Source organism: Zea mays, chromosome 2, assembly GCF_902167145.1.
Source record: "Zea mays cultivar B73 chromosome 2, Zm-B73-REFERENCE-NAM-5.0, whole genome shotgun sequence".
Classification (NCBI taxonomy): domain Eukaryota; kingdom Viridiplantae; phylum Streptophyta; class Magnoliopsida; order Poales; family Poaceae; genus Zea; species Zea mays.
In genome coordinates, this window is record NC_050097.1 from 205,116,072 (window position 1) to 205,137,743 (window position 21,672).

Here is a 21,672-nt window from a genome sequence, read left to right on the forward strand (position 1 = left end):
AGTCTGCCTCCTGCCGTTCTGCCGTTCTGCCATCCTGCAACCTCATCCGTCCATTCCATTGTTCTGCAATTTCAACCGTTTGATCGCCAGCCGCTCGATCCCCCACCGCCGCCAGTCGTCCGATCCCACCGCCCGATCCCCGCCCCCGAGGTTGGAGATGCGAGGTCGTGCCCCCGCCCGCCCCCGCGCAACCGCCGCCATCCATCTCCCTCTCTGCCCTGCGTCCGCGATGCTCGCCACGGCGCTCGCTTCCCCGGTCTACGCATGCCCCCGCCCCGCACATCAAAGCCGCGTCGGTTCTTTCCTTTTCCGAATCTTGATTGGCGCTACTGCTTGTTGCCTGTTGGCACAGTGGGGTGGGGCTCCTTCCAGCTGGGCTACTCTGGCAATGCGGATCTGGAGCCTGGGCGGTGCCGCCGGACGGACGGCAAGAAGTGGTGGTGCTCTAGGGACGCGGTCGCCGACCAGAAGTACTGTGAGCGACACATGAACCGGGGACGCCATCGTTCAAGAAAGCATGTGGAAGGCCAACCTGGCCATGCTGCGAAAGCCATGTCCGCGGTGGCCGTGGCGGCTGCTGCTGCTGCTCTGGCCGGCGCCGAAGCTACCGCTGCTGCTGGCCTTGCTGTCAACCAGCACCGGCAGCCGGGGAAGAGCTATGCCACGGGTGCGACTGATCCATGCTCTCTGCAATATAGCAGGTATTATCTTCTATAGTGGGATACTGCACTTTTGGATATGATATTAGTACGATACTTGTCGGCACTGTAGTGTCGTTCACAGTAGATACTTCCATCTCAAAGTCTTCGGTCAAGTGTTTCCATGGATCTGCAAACACGAACATGTTCAAAAAATCGCTCAAGTCTTCGGTCAAGTTTACTCGAAGGCAGATAAACCAAAATACAATCTTTTGGTGATGAACTTGTGCAGGTGACTTAATATTTGCTAACAGCATCAACATATTTCTATATGTTTTTATTATCTAGACCATTTATTTGTTAACTTTTGTTGTACCTGTATATTTGTTCCAAGCTTTCAGGTTGCAGGGCCTCCAGCTATTGCAAGAGGAGCCCTCACAGAGATTGCTTCAAGGCTTAGAACTAGGACTTTGAGAGATACAAGTACTGCCAATAATCCTCCACCTTTTGCCTCCTCCGATGATCCTCCTGGAATTCTGAACACAGTGTATATGAATATTCTGCTCGCCTCTCCTCTCCTAAAGGCCATTTTAAAGGACGCGACTGCAGTATAGTCATGCTTCACTTTAACCTTAACTATCTGAATTTATACTGCCTATAGCTGGCTGGGAAAAAAGGCATGGGTATTTATTTGTGAAGTTGTGACTATCTGACCATTCCAAGTAGTTGCTTACCTGAGAAAATCTTGGATGAGGACAACTGTGTTTTATGTACTAATAATAGCCAGCAAACTCTGTTATCGTTAAAGTCACTATTTGTTGTACTTTGCTATTGTTCTCCAACCGTTTATTTAAAAGCATTCTTTTTTAGCACCTGTATATGCCATTGTTCTCCTGGCATAATATGTCTTGATGTCTAACAGTAAATCTGTTTATTTCTTTAACTAGGTTTGAATTTTCTATATGACTTCCTTTTTTGCAGGCACAAGTGGTCTTTGGAATGGTGGAAACACCAAAAACTGTATGTAAACTAATTTCTTGATCTTCTCTTAACATAAATATCTGGCCTGCTAATCAACAATATATTTTTTTTGTCACATGCCTTCTGTTCTACAGACACAGGCTTTGGACATGGTCCAACCCATAGCAGTGCCAACAGCACCTTCCTCAGTCAAAACTACTGCACCAGATCATGTCAGCTTGCCCCCGCCCCCATTACCTGCTAACCAGCAGAGTGTTGCTCAACTTTCTGCCCCGTTTCTACTCCTCTTGACCGGCATTAATTTGGCGCTACTATCTACCTTGATTTACTAGCAAGACATTAACCTTTGTATTAATTTTGGAACTGGGTAATGTGAATTTGGGTGTCAAAATTCAGATTCTGAAGTTGCTCATTTCCTGGAATTTAGAGATACTAAAATAACAAAGTCAACCTCTTCGATAAGGCTATGAACTCCTTAGAACTCGCCAAGAACTGTGAGTGCTCCTAGCTGCCCAGATCCCCCTGGCCTCTCCATTTCCTTTCCCCTAATTGGTTATAAAAAGTCACTTAGTGGCCCTGCCGCCAGATCTGTTGGCCAATTGGGCGTAAGGATTGTTAGTTTCTCGGGTCTACGGCCGAGCTGCATGATCTTTGATGCACTAGGTTTTGTCTGAGGATGCTGCTTGCATGAGTACACAGATTGTGCTTTTTTTTTCTGAATCCACCTCACACCGTCCAATTTCTTGCCGTGGAAAAGAAGTCCCATCCATCCATCCATTTGCATTTCAAATTTGGTCGTACGCTAAGCTATTAGCTATATGTTTGTTTGTCTATTATCTTTATCAGATTAGAGCAATTAGTATATCATTACCTTCTCTATTCGCCCATTTTTTGGTGTATTCAGTTGTGTATCAAATGCAGTTTTAATGTTTGATGGTAGAACAACATATGTTCGTGCATGGCAACTGATAGGAAAAGATGAAGAGGTAAGGAATCTGTACCTTGCATCCTGATAGTATAATCCTTAAATTGCATATCACATTTTTAATCTATCTTTTTCTTTTTCTGTTGTTATCTTTCTGGTTAATGTTGTTTGTGTCCCTGATTGTCTGTTGTCACTTGTCAGGTATCTACGACGTCTCGAGTAGAGGCAGAGCACTTGCACGGTCCACGGAGGACCTCGCCCGAGCCACCGGGTCGGTCGCTGCCTCCCCCTCCGGCTCTACCTCCTCCACGTCGTCCTCTCCAGAGTCCAGAGCCACCAGTCCTTTCCCAGCGCTAGATTCAGATCCCTGCCGCACATTTCTCCATTGTTGTAAGCTCCTGCACCTCCTCTTCATCTCTTCACCCCAAATCCACCGAGGCCACCGCGTGGGCCTGTTTAATAGTGGCAAGCTCATTTATCAAAAAATAAAATCATGGTGAGCTTTGAACCAGTGTAAATCTGAACTCCACAAATTTCAACGAGTGAATAGGATTGTATGCTGAAACTTGCATACAAGCTGGAAGAACTAGAAGCTTGAGCGTTTCTACAACAGTAAGGTTGTAAACACAGAACAATTTAGTTGGGAACCTTAGCTGGATGCTTGGATTCATTGCAGAGTTGTTTGGTGATGGGTTTTTTCCTCTAGCCTTGTTCTTGCAGATCTACAGAAGGGTAAGGAATGTCGTGCAGGGTCCAACGTTGTGGGAATCTACCTGAGGTAAGAATCATGAAATAGCCATCAGATTTGGTTGGTTCTTGGGCTGATTTTGTTAATTTTTGATTTGGCACCTGGTAATATTAAATTCACTTGGCAAAAAAATATAACTTGTGATAAGCCCTCCCATCTATTTCTACTAATTTCTAGAGTATGTTAGTGCGAGGGGATTTCTTTTTTTCTTTAGAACTAAGTTTGTCTGTTTGTTTGGCAAACATGATCTATATACTGACATGAACTTTGTGTGTTCCCTAATTTCATGCATTATTTCACATTGGCTTACTCTGTTTCATTGTGCTCTTTCTTGTTAAAACTAGATTAACTACCATGACTATTTGAACGTTGAGGACCAGAGTTGATTTTCTTCAAAGTACGCAAAGGTAGTTTGCCATCCTACTAATATATTGGCAGCAAATCTCTTGCTGCCTTTTTCGAAAAAAGAACATAGGTACCGCACTACGGGTTGCTTGCTTCGGGTGCACAAAAACCGTTAATGGGCATATGATGTATGACATGTACTACCCGTGTGTGGTGTCCATAGGCGACCAGCGAGAGTTTGGCGATGGAGCCAAAGTCGAACATGCCGGACAAGTTCATGTGCGTGAGGCAGATGTTGACGAGGCTGTCCTATAAACAACAGTGTCACTTTGTTCAGTGAAGGGAATGGGAGTTGAATTGAGCCTGATCTCGTGCACCCCAAGAAGGATGTGAGGAAGAAGGCCATCATGACACTGCACCGAGATCCTCCCTGCTCTGTCTCCCATCTTGTCTCCAACTTCTGCAAGGTCTGCACTTTTCCCCATTCATATTTTAGTTCTAAATAAATCCATGTTTCTATACCATATGGACATTTCTGTTGGAGATGAATGGTAGTATGCATTTAGAAATGTTCCTTTTCACATGCCTTGTTGTTTAGTATGTCACTCTAGATATCACAGATTGCGGTTTGGACCGAACATGCCTGGTCTTCCAAAGATGGAATTATTTGTAGCAATACATTTTTACTTTGGAGGAAAAACATATAGTACTTGTTCATTCTTATTTTCATAATCAGCAGGCATTGGCGATAGCAGTCCATATCTGTTTGATTAGTGTTTAATCTTGTAGTTTTCTGCCATCAGATTTCTACAATTGGAATACAATTGTTATAAGGTACTGCGCTGGAGCATCACTTGCTGGGGACGTAGACGGGGAAGACCTGGTGAATCTTTTAAATCATGGTTTGAACTGACCATCGTATACAGAACTTTCTTTTTTCAAGACCTTTTTTATCGGTGCCTCAAATTAGACATTTTTATGTATATATATCAGATAGGGAAAACTAAGGTATTCCTAAGAGCTGGTCAGATGGCAGAGCTGGCTGCTCGAAGAGCAGAAATTTTGGCTAATGCTGCGTGACTAATCCAAAGGCGTATAAAGACACATCTTATGCGAAAGGAATTCATCAAATTAAGAAAAGCCTCAGTTCAATCTCAGAAGTTCTGGAGAGGTATTTCTTCACAAGTTTGAGCACCTTGTGCCCTAAATTTCAGTTGTCAGCAAAACTGGCCTTAACTGAAACTGACATACAATTTAACCAAATCCTGCAGCACGACTAGCTAAAAAGATTTTTGAGTATATGAGGAGAGACGTTGCTTCAATTAGGATACAAAAGCACGTGCGTGCGCATTCTGCCAGAAAAGCGTACCTGCAAGTATATGAATCAGCTACAGCAATACAAACAGGATTGCGAGCAATGGCAGCTCGCAACGAACATAGATTCCGAAGAGAGACCAGGGCATCCATAATTATCCAATTATCCAGGTTTGCACTATTATGCCTATCATTATTTGCAAATGGTTTTTCTAGGAAAAACATAATGAACAGTTCCTTGAATCACAGACTCGGTGGCGCCAACACAGAGCTTATGCTGCTTACAAACAGCAACAGAAAGCTTCTTTGATTCTCCAATGCTTGTGGAGGGCACGCATTGCAAGAAAGGAACTTCGGAAACTGAGAATGGTATGTAGTACAATTATGCATCTTCAACACAAGCACACCATTCATTGTTAATGCTCATAAAGTAAGCATAACCATGTGAACAGGAAGCAAGAGAGACCGGCGCACTGAAAGAAGCAAAAGACAAGCTAGAAAAGAGAGTAGAAGAACTGACATGGCGGTTAGACGTCGAGAAGCGTTTGAGGGTAATTCACTTGATCAATATAAGTAGTTTCTGTAGTGTTTAGTATGTCACTTGGTCCCGAATGACTTTATCTACTATGTCTTGCCGGCAGGCTGACCTTGAAGAAGCAAAGAGCCATGAAATTGAAAAGTTGCAATCTGCACTGCAAAAAATGCAAGAAAATCTCAAGGAAGCCCATGCAACAATAGTAAATGAGAAAGAGGCTGCAAAGTTAGCGATTGAACAGGCACCACCAAAGATAGTAGAAGTGCCGGTTATTGACAATGCAAAACTTGAGGAGTTGACAACCCAAAATAAAGAACTTGAGGTTCAGGGTCTTGAAATTTTATTCAGATATAAGATTCATAATTTAATTATTTAGATCCACCAAATTTGTCTCAAGGAGGAACTAAGTACGTTTAAACAGAAGGCTGAGGATCTTGAAAATAAGCTTATTGAGTTCCAAAAACAGTCTGATGAACTGTCACAGGAGACACAAGAACAAGCATCCAAAGTTATTCAACTTCAAGAGCTGGTCGAAAGGTAATAAGGACATGTTTGGTTCGTTGCCTAACTAAATCGTGTATATTACAAATTCTGCTCACATACTACCACCGCAATATGGTGCAGGCTTGAAGCAAGTTTATCCAATATGGAATCTCAAAACCAAGTTCTACGACAATAGTCATTGGTTGTTGCATCAGCTGATGAGGATAAATCAAAACAGATAGAGAGGTACATTCTACAATACGCATACTTCACATTTACATTTTTTTCTTCCTGGATTGTACTCATGTCCTATGAGAAAGTCTCATAAACTAAAAAGAACAATACATTTAGATTGGAAAGCAAGATCGCCACCTTTGAGTCAGAGATCGAGTTGCTCCACAACAATTCTGCACTAGCTATTCAGGCCGTGGTTACTCCTGAAATGAATCAGACAACAATAATTGAGGTAAATTTCCTTGAAGAGAGCTTTGTGAAAACACTACTTGGGAGCATTGACTATTTGATAAATAAAAACGTTTTCATTTAATTCTGTCTAAAACCTCATTCATATTCAGGAATTTGACAAGGGACACCAGCTTGAAGAAGTTAAAACGGTCAATGTATGTGCTATAAATTTTACCTGGCAAACATTTATACAGTATAAGATAGAGCAAAATCTCATTCAGATATCACATTAATGTGTACATATGCTATGACACAGGAGCAAGTGGTTGTTCCTCCTGTAAAGAATCTAAGCAAACAAAAATCCCAACAAATCCAAGAAGACTAAAAGAGGAGAATTACTATCTGTGTTGTTTTTTCTACCAAATTGGGAGAACTATGTTAGCAGTTTCATGATGAAGTTGCTTGAGGAAGGTTTTGATCTTTGTGCACATCTACTAGCTCTACGACGCTACCATTTCATGGAAATATCGTGTTTATCTTAAAGTAATGACGCAGTGTTTGTTTAATCATAGTATTTTAGTCATAGGTCATGTGTTTGGGGGGATCCTGTTTTGAGACTGGCAGCAAACATAAGCAGTTAGCTTAGGTTCTGAAGTTTGTCATTTGCAGCAGCAAGCTCAAGCAGTCATTTTAGGTTCTAAACATTGTTATGCATGCGATTTTTTTTTCATATTTTAGGTTGCAAGTTATTTTCTTTATTTACCAGTTAGTTTCATTTGCCTAAGTTGTATTGGTTGTAGCAGTTAGCATGCATGTTTGTTGATATAAACAAAGTAGTTCATACTAGATATGGTCACTATTTTTAGAGAGATTTTTTTGCTTTGGTGCAATTTTACTGCCTCTGTTGCCATCTGAAGAAAAATAATAAGAGATAAAGGGAACAAATCAGATGTCAATTTTGCTAACTTTATCCTCAATGCAAGAATTGTTCAGAAAATGGCCATCGGTGTCCCTAAAAAGCGGAATGACAAATGGATGGCTAATCAGCTTTTGAAGCTACATCTGGAGTAAAAAGCTTCGAAGGATGCTCATCTTCAGTTTATGCGCTACTATTTGTTGACTGAAATGGACTTGCAAAAGCGCACTTAATACTTGTCAGTTTTGGATCCATTTGTTGCATTGGTCGATGTCTTCGGCGGAACAATCTAGGGATATTTCCTTCTGATTCATTAGTGTTCAACATTATAAGAAGTGGTTTATTAGTTTTGTTCAGATTTTTGTAATTATTTATGACATTGTAACCTTCATCAATCATACATGCATGTCATCGCTTCGTTCAACTACACAACGTGCATCTGTTAAGTTCTGTAAGTTTTGAATGTGCACATCATAAATTGATCGTTGTCTTATCTTATTGCGAGCTTGGCAGTTTTGAATGTGCAGATTAATGTACTTTTGTTTTCTTTCTTATTTGAAATCTCTGTCACCGTCACCTAGACCAACCAGATGCTCGAGGACCTTTTCTCATAACAGAATATCATACATTTGTACATAAGTTATCATGTTATTATATGTTCCCGTTGCAACGCACGGGCACTCACCTAGTCGATATATAAGGCAACTCCTGACTGCTTGTTTCAAAAAAAGATTTGGGCCCTTCTCATGTCATATCTGTTGCGGTAGGACCGTAGGAGCCTCCCATGCAACGTGCTTGGTCTCCATGCAACAAACTGAGAAATAGGGCAGCCTGGGTTTCTGCTTTATGAAGGCACTTATGTTTCTGCATTCGTATATCTGAGTTCATTTTTTAAGGCACTTCTGATTCCATCCTGCTGTTCCTGTTGGTGGAAACTGGAATTCCTGCTCAGTTAAGTTGAAGTGTTGAACAGATCTGCGACACAGAATACAAAACTGCCACACGCTGGTTTTCCTTAAATTTTATCACTGAAAGTCGTTATCAGTGTAGACACGGTTCTTACTTAAGTTCACTCAAATATCAGCTGTCCGGGTTGAAGTGAAGAAACACAATGTTGCTGTACAACTGACGATGACATATCAATGTTCCAAATGTCACCGAAGGTGTCTCAATCACTGCTCAATGTTGCATTTCTGCAGACTGGGTTATAGCCCCTGCCAACGCTACGATGTTGAGGAGGGAGAGAGGTCGGCAACGGCACGAGGGGAGGAGCTGATGGCGGCGGCGGCATGAGTGAGGTGGAGGGGGCGGTGGAGACACGAGGGGATAGGGAAGGGGGAGGCTGAGGACGGCGGAATTGAGGGATTGATGATTTAAATAATATTATTTATTGGATTTTGAGTAAGAGAAAAGTGTTATCCAACTATTTGAACCGTTGGTTTTAATGGTGTGTTAAGTTTGGGTATAATTTATTTGATAGATTTAGTGGAGGATATGGATGTGGGGGCGATTTAGTTGGGTGGGTTTTGTAAGATTTAAACTTGTGAATTATATTCCTGCAGATTAATGTACTGCAACGTTTTGTACGGAGTGTTGCTCTCAGAAGTTGCGTCCCTCTTGATATTTTGCGTATTGCACCTTCCTTCCCTGGTTTCTGGTGTGTGGTTCTGTAAATTTTGTATGCTCGATTATATCAAAACTGTGAGCAAATTGGAGCTGTCATATGGGCAGGTAACAAGGTCAGATATCTTTACTGACGTTACAGATAGCAATACCTATGAAACTTTCTTGTACATATGAGATCTTTTTAAAACTTGTCGCACTGTGAGATTTGCGTTGGCTGGATACCTATAAGGCTATAAGTCTATAACTATGAAGGGCCTCCAGCCATGTTCCTTTGGTTACTTACCTTTTTTTAGTGAATGATAATGCAGATACACGGGTTGATCCAATAACAATATCTTGAACAAAACACCAAAGTCGTCTTGAGCAGAGGAGGAAAGTGATGTGGACGGTTGGGTTAGGTGATGCTTTTTTTTTTGAAAAGGCAGGAGGTCTGCCAAGATATATTGATAAGAAGAATAACAAGAGGTTTAAGTCAATACAGTGACCGAAGTACTAGGCAAAGATCCAACCTGAAGAGAAGCAAACAAAAATAAAAAACAGACCCCACTAAATAGTTGTTAAGGGGTAACTAGGTGCTTGGCCCCTGCCAAAATCCAGGCTGCTGTCTCACTCTTGATTTTGGCAATGATTTGTTGGCAGCTCGAGAATCTGCGATCAAAGATTCTCGCATTTCGTTCTCGCCAAATCTCCCAGTTTACAAGGATCAAAAGTGATCTGATGCCTTTTCTATTGCATCCCGGCAAAAAAGCCAGCTTTTCCCACCAATGCCCCAGCTCGGGGGGTCGCCCCCAGTTAGACGGCTTCAGGCCCTGAACAGCTACCCAGACAGCAACTTCCTCCCAAATTCTTTTGATGAAACGACATTCCACAAAAAGATGAAGCCCCGATTCCTGGGCAGCACGACACAAGACGCAAGTTGGTTCATGGGGCCAATTCCTGGCGGCTAATCGATCTGCTGTCCAAATGCGATTTTGAATTGCTAACCAGCTGAAAAACTTGCATTTTGGAGGCGCCCAGTTCTTCCAGATGATGAGGTCATAATTTGTGTGAACAGAGCCCAAAAATTGTGCCTGATATGCCGATTTGACTGTGTAGCGGTGATCCACAGTGAAATTCCAGGTGATGGCATCATCACGCTCTGGGTGAAACTGGATCTTTTGGACTTCAGACCAAAGAATGCAGAACTCATGAATGTGGTGGGGAGTAATCGGTCTGTCGAACAGCGCAAGATCCATGATCCAGGCATTGTTTGTGACCGCCTCCGCTAAAGATTTCCTCTTATTTCTTGATATAGAAAAGAGACGAGGCGCCAAGTCCTTTGGCCTTTGCCCCCTCACCCAAGCGTTGCCCCAGAAGGAGATTTTAGAACCATCACCAATATCAATGGTCGTCGATGCCGCAAAAAGCAGTCTATCAACATCAGAGCAAGGAATCTCTAAGTTGTCCCAAATATTCTGTGATGAGGTGCAATTATGCCAGAGCCATCGCGCGCGCAAGGCACGCGCAAAAGCGCCCAAGTCAAGAACTCCCAAGCCCCCAAGGGATTTTGGCCTCGCCACCCGTTTCCAGTTGACTTTGCACTTTCCGCCCGTCAGTCGTTCAGAACCAGCCCAAAGGAATTGTCTTCTTTTGGAGTCTAGAAGGCTAATCGTTGCCTTGGGAGCATTAAGGGCGGTTAATAGATAAATTGGTTGTGAGGTAAGCACTGTTTTCACCAGATTTAAGCGCCCTGCCACTGAGAAATTTCTCCCATTCCAGCTGCTCAGTTTGTTCAATACTTTGTCCACCAAAAACTGGAAGTGCTCCTTCCTGAGTCTAGTTGTGGAGAGAGGGAGGCCCAGGTACCGGATCGGGAAGGTTGCTCTTCTGGCTGGGAAGCAACTAAGAATGTCATCAAGGGGTAGCCCCTGGCAACAGATTGGGACGATCATGGACTTCTGAAAATTGGTCATCAGACCAGAGGCCTCGCCAAATGAGGTGAGCAACTTGACAATTGTCTCAATATCCTCTTTTTTCGGCTTAACAAACAAAGCTGCATCATCAGCATATAGCGAGATCCTAATGCTGGGCGAGCTGTTTCCCAACTTGCTCAATGCTCCACTGTCCGCGGCGATCTTTAGAATTTTTTGCAAAGGGTCTATCGCCAAGACGAACAGAAGAGGGGAGAGAGGATCGCCTTGCCTGAGACCTCTCTCATGATGAATAGGAGGGTTAGGGACCCCGTTAACGAGCACTCTTGATGTTGAGGTGGAGAGGATAGAAGCGATCCAGTCAGTCCACCTCACAGGGAATCCCAAATTGCGGAGTAAGGCAATCAAGTAATCCCAGCGGACGGAGTCAAAAGCTTTTTCAATGTCTAGCTTGAGGAATAGCGTGGGCGAATTAATACGCTGGAAGCGCCTAACAGCGCTTCTAACTGCAAGGAAGTTTTCATGAATGCTCCTTTTTTGAATGAAGGCACTTTGGCAAGGTGAAACTAACTCATTCATTCTCGGCGCCAGACGAAGAGCCAGGGTTTTGGTGATAATCTTAATGAAAGAATGGATGAGGCTTATAGGTCTGAAGTCCCCAGCTACCTCCGCGCCTTCCTTTTTGGGGATTAGAATGATGTTTGCTGAATTGATTAATTGGAGGTTGAGGCATCGATTATTATAGAAAGCATTCACTGCAGCCATGAGATCATGTCTTATAATGGTCCAACAAGATTTAAGGAAAACACCAGTGAAGCCGTCCGGCCCTGGAGCCTTATCTCCTGGTAAAAGATCAATACTTCTCTTAATTTCCTCCTCGGAGAACGGCGCGTCGAGGCTTGATAGATCAAACTGCTGGTCAGAGATAATGTCCCAGTTAAGGTCGATAGATCTAGGGGTTGGCCGCTTTAAAGCATTATGGAAGAAATTTTGTAGCTCTTGCGCTTTTTCATTGTGCGAGAAGACCCACCCATTACCGCTCCGCAACCGTTGAATGAAATTTTTTCGCCTCCTGGAGCCAGCTTTCCGGTGGAAAAATTTAGTGTTGGCATCTCCGAATTTAAGCCAAAGCATGCGTGAGTTTTGCCTGTTTCGTGCCCTTTCAATTACCGCATAGCCAAGGATGCGCATCTTCAATCTATTTCGGAGGTTCACTTCCATGTCGGACAGTCCCCTATTTTCTTGTGCCATGTCCAGTCTTAGAATAACTTCTAGGGCCATATACATAAAGAGTCTAGCATCAGGTATTAACTTGGAGCTCCATTCCTTAAGCGCCTTGGCCGTGAACTGCAGTTTGTAGTACAGCCTATGAAAAGGCTCACGATGTTGGGTCGGTGCCAGCCAGGCTTGCTCAACTGTATGCTGGTAACCTGGTAATTTGGTCCAGAAATTCTCAAATCTAAAGGAACGTGGACGCCTCGGCATAGTAGTATTGGATAGGAGCAACGGGCAGTGGTCAGAGACCGAGGATGATAGTGCATGCAGACCAAATATTCCGAACATCTCCTCCCATTCAGAGTTGCAGAAGAATCTGTCTAGTCTTACGAGAGTGGGATGTCGTCTCTCATTGCTCCAAGTGAACTTCCTGTTTTGCAAAGGAATTTCTTTCAAGTCGCAAATGTCAAGAGCTTGCCTGAACAGAAGCATTAGGCGAGGGTTGACTCTAGAATTGTTTTTGTCGCTTGCTTTGTATGTGCAGTTGAAATCCCCAAGGACCAACCAGGGGGAAGGTGAAGGAGGCCTCTGTGCACTCATCTCTCTTAGAAAATCAGGCTTGCGGCCTCTACAAGATGGTCCATAGACGACTGTCAGGTAGAAGGAAGCACAACGATCCTTAAGAGAGACATTTGCAGATATGTGGAATTCTCCGATAGTAAAATTGGACAATTCGAGTAGGTCGCTATCCCAAAGCAAAAGAATACCACCCCGTGTTCCACTAATTCCTTCCGCAGGTTTAAAACTGAATTTATTAAGCTTTGGTCCTCCAAGCGCCATCACAATGGACCTGTCGACCGTTGATAATTTAGTCTCTTGCAAACAGGCAAGATGGCAAGTGGTGGTGGAGATCATCGCGCGCACTGCATCTCGGCGCGCTTGCAAATTTAAACCCCTAACATTCCAGCACAGGATGCTAAAGTCAGACATGGAGGAGAAAAGCACCTCGATTAATTGCCGACAGCTGGATGAAATTGCAGCACTGCACAATAATGACAGTGAAACATAAAGGGGCCACCAGGGCCAACACAAGCATGGCTGTTATAGGTCTGAAGCAAAACAGCAACCCAATACAGTCCAGGGTGCTCACAAAAGTAGTAGAAACTGAGCTGAGACTCATTGACATAACAAAAGCAGACCCTCATCATCTAACATGGAGCTAAAACAGCCATCAATCAAGCCGCAGTAACTGCTCTGGCCTCTGCATGCATGGCGTCCACCTCCTCTTGGATCTCAGCTATAGCATCTCCAGCAATTCCCAGCAAGGCCTTGTCGAGGCGAACTGTGTCTGGCGTATCCAGATTGAACAGAGCATCTAGGGCCGTCCCCATCTCCACAGTCAGTGGCTTCTTGAACCAATCCTGAAATTCCTGCAAAGCAGTATTAAAATCAGCAGCGTCATCTTTTGCCAAGAGACCAAGCTTGCGGCAGAGGACGCGCTGGGCCCGTTGCATGACATTCGTTCGAGGGCCGTTGGCAAGTCTGGCGCTACGACGTACCGTCGAAAGGTTGAAGCCGTGTCGCTGCTTGATTCTTCTAGCAGGTGCTGCAGGAATAGTAGACAGAGTGGTCGCTGGTGTTGTTACCCCCTCCGAAGGATGTAGCACTGGTCGCTCGAGTATGGCAGGCGAGGGCTTGGTGAATATGGTGTTGAGTAGATGGCTTTGCGCGGTGGTTGACACCGCAGCAACATCTGTTGAAGGTTCATGCACCGCAGCTATCATCCGAGAGGAAGCGTCGACATTGGAGTCCTTTACAGCTTCGGCGTTGTAGCCCGCAGCAACCGTGCTGCAGGGAGAGCCTAACAGCACATGGTCCTCCTCAGACTGCACCAAAGGCAGTAGCTGCATAGCAGGGCATGTTGGAAGGGAATCAAGAATAGTTGTGAATGCTCGCTGCACTGGGATGAGACTTACGTTGTCTGCGAACTTCATCCTGCTGCCATCCCAGACAGCAAGGTTGCTGTCGCCAGCAGCAGCCCCAGGGACCGGATCGACTTGGCCCTTAGGCACCAAGCGCGGTCGCCTTCGGTACACGCAGCCAACGCGGTAACGACCTTTAGGAAGAGCTGCAGCCTTCACAGCAGGGCGCGGAGAACCGTCGTTGCCACCACCGCGTGAGCTGCGGATGCCGGGACTGCAGGCGCTTGGTGGAAATCTGGGGCGAGCAGGATGCCGTGGGGGGGTCGCTGAACGGCCACGCCGGACAGCAACACGGGTGGAACGGCGCACACGGCTGCGTCCACGTATCGCCGGGTCACGACCAATCGCCGGGTCGCGGCCAACATGTGGCGTAACCAACGACGTGCCTCCGGCATGACGAGGCTGCTGATCGCCATGAAGGTGGTGACGAAGTTGCTGATCGCCGTCGAGGTGGTGACGCCGCCTGGGTGAGTCATGGCGCTGGCCATGGCGCGACCCCGAGCGCTCCCGCTCGCGGTCCCTGGGAGCCCGCGAGATGCTACGAAAGAGCCGGGAGCTCCAACTGTCGTCGCGTCCTGGGCGGCGACCACGACGGTCACTATCACCATCCTCATCCCTGCGACGGTTGCTGCGAGGTGGTGGAGGGTCGTGACGGTCACGTGGTTCGCACTCGCCGTCAACAACACCAAGCCTCCAATCATACGCACGTGAATGCCCATGGCCATCCCTGGTAGGGGGGTCTTCCACCATATCAAGGTGGACGATGACCCTGAAGGTTAAGCCGCTACGCCCCGCCGGTGTGGCGTCGTGGGCAGTGCTGCTCCTGTCAACAATGGTCAGCCACGTTACCTTAGGTATGTCAGACGGGTTTCGCGCCCACGCCCACAGATTGAGCGTCGTAGCATCCTCCATTCGCAGCGACTGGGCTTCAACGTAGTCCAGCACACAGGACTTAGCCACCGCACGCTTGGCGATGCCATCGTTCCATGCGTGCAGAGGGATGCCTTCCAGGCACAGGCGCACGTGGGAGCCGAAGACGCTGTGGTCGCCGTGGACGGGGAGCTGCCACGGCCTGACGCGGATGTCGATGTTGTTGTAGGTGAAGTCGCGCTGCGCCACAGCCGTGTCCCGGTGATGCTGGTGTTCAAAGGTGACGAGGAAGTCCTCTGGATAGTGTCTCACCACCTTGATGTCTTCTTCGCGCATCCTGAACCTAGAGCAGAAAGCCCTTCTTACTGTGTTGGTGCTTGTCGCCGGTCGAACGCCGCCGAGCCAGGCCCATGCCGCGTGGGTGCTCAACCGCGCCAGCTCGCTATCCATGTCCCGAGAGGACGCGGCAACAGCGAAAGTCTCCTGCGGGCGCTCCATGGGGTTGCCAGGCTTCACCATGTTGACTTGGCGCAGAGGAGGGAAGTTGACGTTGTCGAAGCAGGGAGGTGGTGGGAAGGCAGAGGGGGTAGAAGCAGCAGCACTAATCTTCTTGGGACATTGCCAGGCTCTGTGTCCAGGGCCGCCGCAGTTGAAGCATTTCAACGGATCCCTGCAATCAATGGCGTAGTGCCCTCTGGCCAGACATCGGAAGCATTTACCTCTCAGGCTTACCTTAAGATTTTTGTTGTCCAGATGGCGGAACCTTGAATGCTCGGTTGTTGGTTTCAATGAAGTCGCAGGCGAATTGAATCTCTTGCGGAGTCGCCGATGGACCGTTGTCCAGCCAGGCAAATCTTCAGCGCCGGATTCCGCGGATTTGCTGCGTTGAGGAGTGATGGGACGCAGGCCTGGGTATTGAAGTCGGTGGGTAGCAGTCCCATCCCGGCCGTGCGGAGTGATTTTCGTTGGAGCAGCAGACGCGTCAAAGCAGGAACGATGAGATTGGTCGGCGGACAGAGCTGATTCGGCGAACCTAACTCTCCTGGTGCAGGCGGCCTTAGCTGTCGACGAACCGGCGGCAGGCTTGAGGCAGGACCGCGTCGAAGAAGAAGTCCCGGAGTCAGATCTGGGAATGCGGGCGTCCGCGTCGAATGCTGGAATCTCCACCGAGGCAGGGTGGCTCTGGAGGATGGAGGCCTGATCAATGGGGTGATGGAGGGGTTGGGGTTGGTTTTCCGGCGAGCAGGCGGGGGGAGCGGCAGCGGCGGCAGGTGCGGTGCTAGCCGCCGCGAGGACGGGGAGAGCGTCCATGCCGACCGACTTCAGTTGCAATATCTTGGTTCCGTTTTATTTTACAGAGGCGCACTGGGAGCTTTGCTGGTCTACGACATCACCAGACGGAAGAGCTTCGATCACATACCCCGCTGGCTAGATGAGCTCCGAGCCCATGCTGACAAGAACATTGTGATAATGCTGGTTGGCAACAAGAGCGATCTCGAGGAGCAGCGGGCTGTGAGCACTGAAGACGCCAAGGAGTTTGCCGAGAAGGAGAACCTCTTCTTTTTGGAGACCTCTGCGCTCCGTTAGGTGATGCTTACTTTTCTGGTTTCCAAGAGGCTCTCAAGGACAGGTTGTCTCTCCATCCTTATAGGTAATATTTGGCTCCGGAGTTAGTTGGGATGTAGCAGTTCCATAACAGAGAACGGGAAATTTTAAGGAGCTAGATAGTTCAACATTTGAGCATAATCTCCTCTTTTTAGGGTAACTTTGTCTTTGTCCTATAGGGAACCAATCCAAACAACAATAAATTAGAAGTAGAGCGGCTCTGTCATACCACACTCCGGGACCAAACACTACCTTAATTCCTTGATTTGTCTCTACCAAAAAACTGATTAATGCCTTGCCCCTTTTCGTACTTTTCTGCTAAAGTTTTTTTTTGTTTTGAAACCTGTATATCCTTTTTTGTTTGTTTGTTTCTTACGTTTTGGCCTTTGGGGGCATCAAGCTCTTCCAGCTTGCAGGACTGGAGCTTGACTCGAGGATACCTGTAAGTGCGCCTGGAGTTAGTTACTGGAAATTAACAGGGCTGCTTGTCATATTGTCTGAAAGTGTAGATAGTTTCACAGCTTTTTATAGTCCCATGTTCAGAAGTCGAGATGCATTGCGAAATCGACAGCTGAGTGAGCAGGAAGACCGAAGACCTCATGGTGTTGGTGTGGATGCCAACCGTGGCGCTGCCGACGTTCCGGAAGCTGTGTACGGTAGAATCCAGGTGGACCTCCGTGCTGGCGAGCTGATAACGGTGACGAGGCAGGACAGCTACGGCGGGAAGAAGGCGTTGGTGCTGTGCTGTGTCCACGGACCACGGCCGGAGTGCTGGGAGGCAAGAACAGCTTCCTCCGCCGCGAATATGTATGTCATCGTCGGCCTACCTGCTGGCGCTGCTCACTCACCATGCTCTGCCTCCTCTTCGCAATGTGTTAATTTTTTTAGCAAGAAAAAATATAGAAGGAAGACAAAAATACTAGGAAGTGTATTTTGATTTATATAAATTTATATAAAAGATAAAATATAGGATATAATTTTATGAAGAGATATGGATATCATGACAATGTATATATGTTGATGTGAGTATTTGTATTTTAGTAAGTCATACGGTTCGATGGATATTTTAGTGAGCCACTGCCACGTGTTAGGCGTCTGCATCAGTAGAAGGACGGGCCGACGGAGCTCATCTCTTTGAGCGGGAGTGCTGGACTGCAGCTGCCAGCTGCATTTGCGTGCAGCACTGCCTGCGCCTGCTGTGCCGCCCAGTCCAATGGAGAGGGCCGCGTCGGTCATCTCCTCGCTCCTCGGCGGCGGCGGCGGCTCCGGGGCACAGGCGGCAACGGTGAAGTCCGTCCTCGTGTACCCCATCAAGTCCTGCAGGGGAATCTCCGTGCCCCAAGCCCCCATCACCGCCACGGGTACCTCGCCTCTGCTCGCTGCTCCTGTTCCGCTCGCCGCGCCCTCTACGCTCCCTCGCTCGAAAAGATGCGTTTTTCCCTCACTCGCAGTGAAATCGAAAATCTTGTCAAGCAGGGTTCAGGTGGGATCGCCAGTGGATGCTCGTCAACTCCAAAGGGAGAGCATGCACCCAGAGGGTGGAGCCCAAGCTTGCTCTGGTTGAGGTCCAGATGCCGCCGGAGGCCTTTGCCGAGGACTGGCACCCCACGCCCGACGACCACATGGGTATTGTTCGTTGGATTGCTGATCGTTTCTCTGAGTCTGGTAGTACCTGCTGAGTTGCTATTGTTGAATGTGACTGCAGATTTTCTTCCAAGTTCCAACAGTAACAACAAAATATTTTTTTATTAGAAAAATCGCTGCACAGCATTAGTAGAAGAAATTGTACAACCTTGCTGCCTGAAATTTGATCATATATGCAAAAATAATAACAAAAAATACGGCTAGTTTTACTTGTGATATGTCCTTTTACCTTTCTAATAAGTATTCCCTTGCTTCCAGTTAATTGATTATTGGTGGAGCGGTGTGAGCCGTTCTATTATATTTTTTCAGAGAAATATACTGAAGTTGAGATTTATATTCAACCCACTGCATGGTGCAGTTATCAGAGCACCTGGAATGGAACCCTTGAAGGTCCCTCTTTCTGTGGAATGTGCCACAATCAGTGATGTCTCTGTGTGGGAGTGGACTGGCGCTGCTTATGATGAAGGTGCTGAAGCAGCCGAATGGTTTTCCACATTTTTGGGGTGCCCAACTCGACTGGTGCGCTTTAACGAAGGTGCAAACCTTTGTTTCTTACAGACCTTTACATTTATCTGGGATGTATTGCTAGATAAGACCCTCTGCGTTACTTAAGGAGAACTTTGATTTTACTATATCTTTTAACAGATTCAGAAACTAGGCTGACTGACCCTGACTATGCACGAGGTTACAAAACCATGTTTTCTGATGGCTTCCCTTATCTGATAGTCTCTCAGGTGTTGTTTTGCATATATTCCATGGTTTTCAGATAAATCTATCTGCAAATGTTGCTAAACAAAAACCTTTACCTGACAATGCACATCTGTTTTCAGGGCTCATTGGATGCATTAAATGAGATACTCAAAGAGCCTATACCAATTAACCGCTTCAGACCAAAGTTAGTTGTGCATACTGCGCGCTTGTGTTTGACTACTTTCTAAATGACTTATTTTGGTTAGGCCAAGTTTGAATACACTAATGGGGTGTTTGAATGCACTAGAGCTAATAGTTAGTTGGCTAAAAAATTGCTAGTGGAATTAGCTAGCTAAGAAATATCTAGCTAACTATTAACTAATTTGCTAAAAATAGTTAATAGTTGAATTATTAGCTAAACCGTTTGAATGTATTCAACTAATTTTAGCAGTTAACTATTAGCTCTAGTACATTCAAACACCTCCTAAAGCTAATAGTTATTTGGCTAAAAAGTTACGAGTAGAATCAGCTAACTAACAATAGTTGGCTAACTAGGTGATTTGCTAAAAATAGCTAATAGCTGAACTATTAGCTAGGTTATTTAGATGTCTGCAGCTAATTTTAGCAGTCAATTATTAACTCTAGCACATTCAAACAGATTCTTAGTTGTTGTGGTCATGGACTTGTGGTTCATAATAACAACTACAGGTGCTTAGCGGGAGCTTTCACCTGCCAATAGTGTAATTGTTGTGCTTGCTTCAATTCTTACAAAAAATAAAATTCTTTTGACAGTATTTTAGTGGAGGGGTGCCACCCATATGCAGAGGATATGTGGAAATCAGTAAAGATAAACAAGTTAACATTTCAAGGTGTGAAGTTATGTGGCCGTTGCAAGGTAAAAATACAAGGCCATGGTCCTAGGATCTTATTTCAAATACGTTATTTGCTGATTGGTTAGATTTATGTGATAAACTGATAATAAAACAAATCGGTAGCATAAAATAGTTAATTGGCTTAGTTCTGCTCATGAAGCAATCTTCATAAATTGCCATATAACTCATGGCAACTATAATTTCCAGGAACATTGAAACCAAATAAATTTAGTACTACAATGTGCACCGTTAACTTCAACAAGACAGTATGGATAGAAAAGAAAATCTTAACTATTTGTTCTGGCTGATTCAGGTCCCTACAATTAACCAAGACACTGGAATACCTAGCCCTACTGAACCAACTGAAACTCTGCAGACATATCGGTCGGGTGAAGTGCTGCTTCGTAGCCACAAAAACAAACGCCAGGTGATTGTTGCATGCATCTTCTCCGTGGAACATATCACTCCATATGCAGATATATGCAGATATGCTGGTGAAATAGATTCATCATGGCTTAAATCATTGAAACTGCGAAAGGGCCTCTAACCTAGTGGTTAAAGACCAAATTTTCTGGCTTGGTTAAAAAATCTCCTTGTTGTGCACTTGTGCTTCATCCGCTCTCGGGTTACAATGTCCTGTGTACCACCCTCTTGTTGGACCGTTGCAGAGTGAACGGTTGACACCGGCCCGTTAGTGATGAGGCTAGGTTTGGGAATTTTCTTGGTCAGGACCATTATTTCGTTCTTCTCTTAATATAATAACAGGAAGACGATTATTCCCTTCCAGCCGAGTTTTTTTAAATCATTGAAACTCATGCTTCTGTTGATTTTTCTAGGTGTACTTTGGGCAAAATGCAGTCTGCAAGGAATCTCTGTCAGCAAATGGGGAAGGAAGGATCGTCAAGGTCGGGGATCCAGTTTAGGCCTTGTTCGTTTACATCGGATTGTACCCGGAATCATTCCGGCTAATCAAAGTTTATATAAATTAGAGAAGCAATCCGGCTCGGAATCGTTCCGACCCACCAATCCGACACAAACGAACAAGGCCTTATGTGACACAGTCGTTCTCTTCATCTGTTGAAGTGCCAGCCTGAGTGACCGAATCAGGACGGCTATGTAACAACCACTTGTATAATTTTTAGCACTATTTTAGATTTATATTTGCTGAGGAAAGTTAAATTAATATTTACGAAGTTTTAAGTTTAAGTTTAAAGAGTTTTAGTTAAGTTTTTCTATAAGAAATAATTGTTTATTCTCCATTATATTAAAATCAGCGTGGATATTTAATTTGAGAGTACTAAAAAATATTGAGGTTAAGTTATTTTAAAATTTTATTCTATTCTAATTTATTCAAAAGTTGTTATATAATTAGAGTAATTTTTAGTATTATACCAATTTAAACCAATGTTGTGCATATTAATTTAAATTTTATGTATTTATGAAGCATCACCATATAAGATCTCTATTGCCCTAAGTGTTATCTCTAGACTAGAGCCATTGGATGGTTCCAATAATCTATTTTAAGGGAGAAGATAGACATGGCATTAGTGTAGAGATAGATTATGCTATGGTAATCTAAAGCCTTTTAGGTAGTGTTTGGTTGAAGAGTCAAGTAGAACGGAGCCGTTCTGTCCCAGTTTTGTTGTTGTTTGGTTACAAAGTAACTAGAACGGAATGACTTCAATTAGAGAATATTCTCCTCAGATCTGGAACCACCCCGCTCCAAAAAAATTAACTGGACGGAGCCGCTCCGTTCCCAGCCCGCTCGCACAGTCACGCTCTGTTCCGTTCACTCTACAACCAAACAAAAAACAGAGCCGCTCCGTTCCAGATTACTAAACACAGAACAGAGCGGCTCCGTTCCTAGAATTAGGGATGGAACGACTTTGTTCTACTTAGCTCCTCAACCAAACACTAGTCCATGTTGGTAATTAAAGAAACGTCCGAGGCATTAGACAGTTAATAATG

General features: G+C 45.3%; 3 protein-coding genes and 1 long non-coding RNA gene across 5 annotated transcripts; 3 read left to right on the plus strand and 1 right to left on the minus strand.

Annotated features, from left to right (window-relative positions):
- The first annotated feature begins 5,199 nt into the window (after positions 1-5,199).
- Positions 5,200-6,165, plus strand: LOC103647656 (myosin-12). The gene is made up of 5 exons (XM_020549130.1): positions 5,200-5,320; positions 5,404-5,502; positions 5,593-5,808; positions 5,884-6,023; positions 6,111-6,165. The coding sequence occupies exons 1-5, from the start codon at positions 5,318-5,320 to the stop codon at positions 6,163-6,165; spliced, it is 513 nt and encodes a 170-aa protein (XP_020404719.1). The 5' UTR covers positions 5,200-5,317.
- Positions 6,166-6,342: 177 nt separating this feature from the next.
- On the plus strand, positions 6,343-7,717 carry LOC103647657 (uncharacterized). 2 transcript variants are annotated; one of them, XR_002267333.1, is made up of 4 exons: positions 6,343-6,435; positions 6,545-6,589; positions 6,691-6,845; positions 7,368-7,717. It is a non-coding gene; the product is annotated as an uncharacterized lncRNA (long non-coding RNA). The 2 variants fall into 2 exon arrangements; XR_004856411.1 differs by lacking the exon at positions 7,368-7,717 and having other exon boundaries at positions 6,691-6,856.
- Positions 7,718-9,585: 1,868 nt separating this feature from the next.
- On the minus strand, positions 9,586-15,977 carry LOC103649228 (uncharacterized). Its single transcript, XM_008673544.3, has 2 exons — positions 13,601-15,977; positions 9,586-13,471 (listed from the first exon to the last, which is right to left on the minus strand). The coding sequence occupies exons 1-2, from the start codon at positions 15,410-15,412 to the stop codon at positions 13,277-13,279; spliced, it is 2,007 nt and encodes a 668-aa protein (XP_008671766.3). The 5' UTR covers positions 15,413-15,977; the 3' UTR covers positions 9,586-13,276.
- A 1,662-nt stretch (positions 15,978-17,639) lies between these two features.
- On the plus strand, positions 17,640-20,939 carry LOC100382252 (uncharacterized). The gene is made up of 8 exons (NM_001361648.1): positions 17,640-17,859; positions 17,975-18,124; positions 18,501-18,677; positions 18,788-18,876; positions 18,973-19,037; positions 19,625-19,727; positions 20,018-20,131; positions 20,541-20,939. The coding sequence occupies exons 1-8, from the start codon at positions 17,712-17,714 to the stop codon at positions 20,625-20,627; spliced, it is 933 nt and encodes a 310-aa protein (NP_001348577.1). The 5' UTR covers positions 17,640-17,711; the 3' UTR covers positions 20,628-20,939.
- The last annotated feature ends 733 nt before the right edge of the window (positions 20,940-21,672 follow it).

Bases quoted from the DNA above. Each gene is read 5' to 3' on its own strand.
- LOC103647656 (XM_020549130.1), top strand. The intron at 5,503-5,592 runs GTAATTCACTTG...TCTTGCCGGCAG, and splicing joins ACGTCGAGAAGCGTTTGAGG to GCTGACCTTGAAGAAGCAAA. The intron at 5,809-5,883 runs GTTCAGGGTCTT...ATTTGTCTCAAG, and splicing joins CCCAAAATAAAGAACTTGAG to GAGGAACTAAGTACGTTTAA.
- LOC103649228 (XM_008673544.3), bottom strand. From the start codon at position 15,412: ATGGTGAAGCCTGGCAACCCCATGGAGCGCCCGCAGGAGACTTTCGCT. The intron at 13,472-13,600 runs GTACGTCGTAGC...ACTGCTTTGCAG, and splicing joins ACGGCTTCAACCTTTCGACG to GAATTTCAGGATTGGTTCAA.
- LOC100382252 (NM_001361648.1), top strand. From the start codon at position 17,712: ATGGAGAGGGCCGCGTCGGTCATCTCCTCGCTCCTCGGCGGCGGCGGC. The intron at 19,728-20,017 runs GTAAAAATACAA...TGGCTGATTCAG, and splicing joins AGTTATGTGGCCGTTGCAAG to GTCCCTACAATTAACCAAGA. The intron at 20,132-20,540 runs GTGATTGTTGCA...TGATTTTTCTAG, and splicing joins GCCACAAAAACAAACGCCAG to GTGTACTTTGGGCAAAATGC.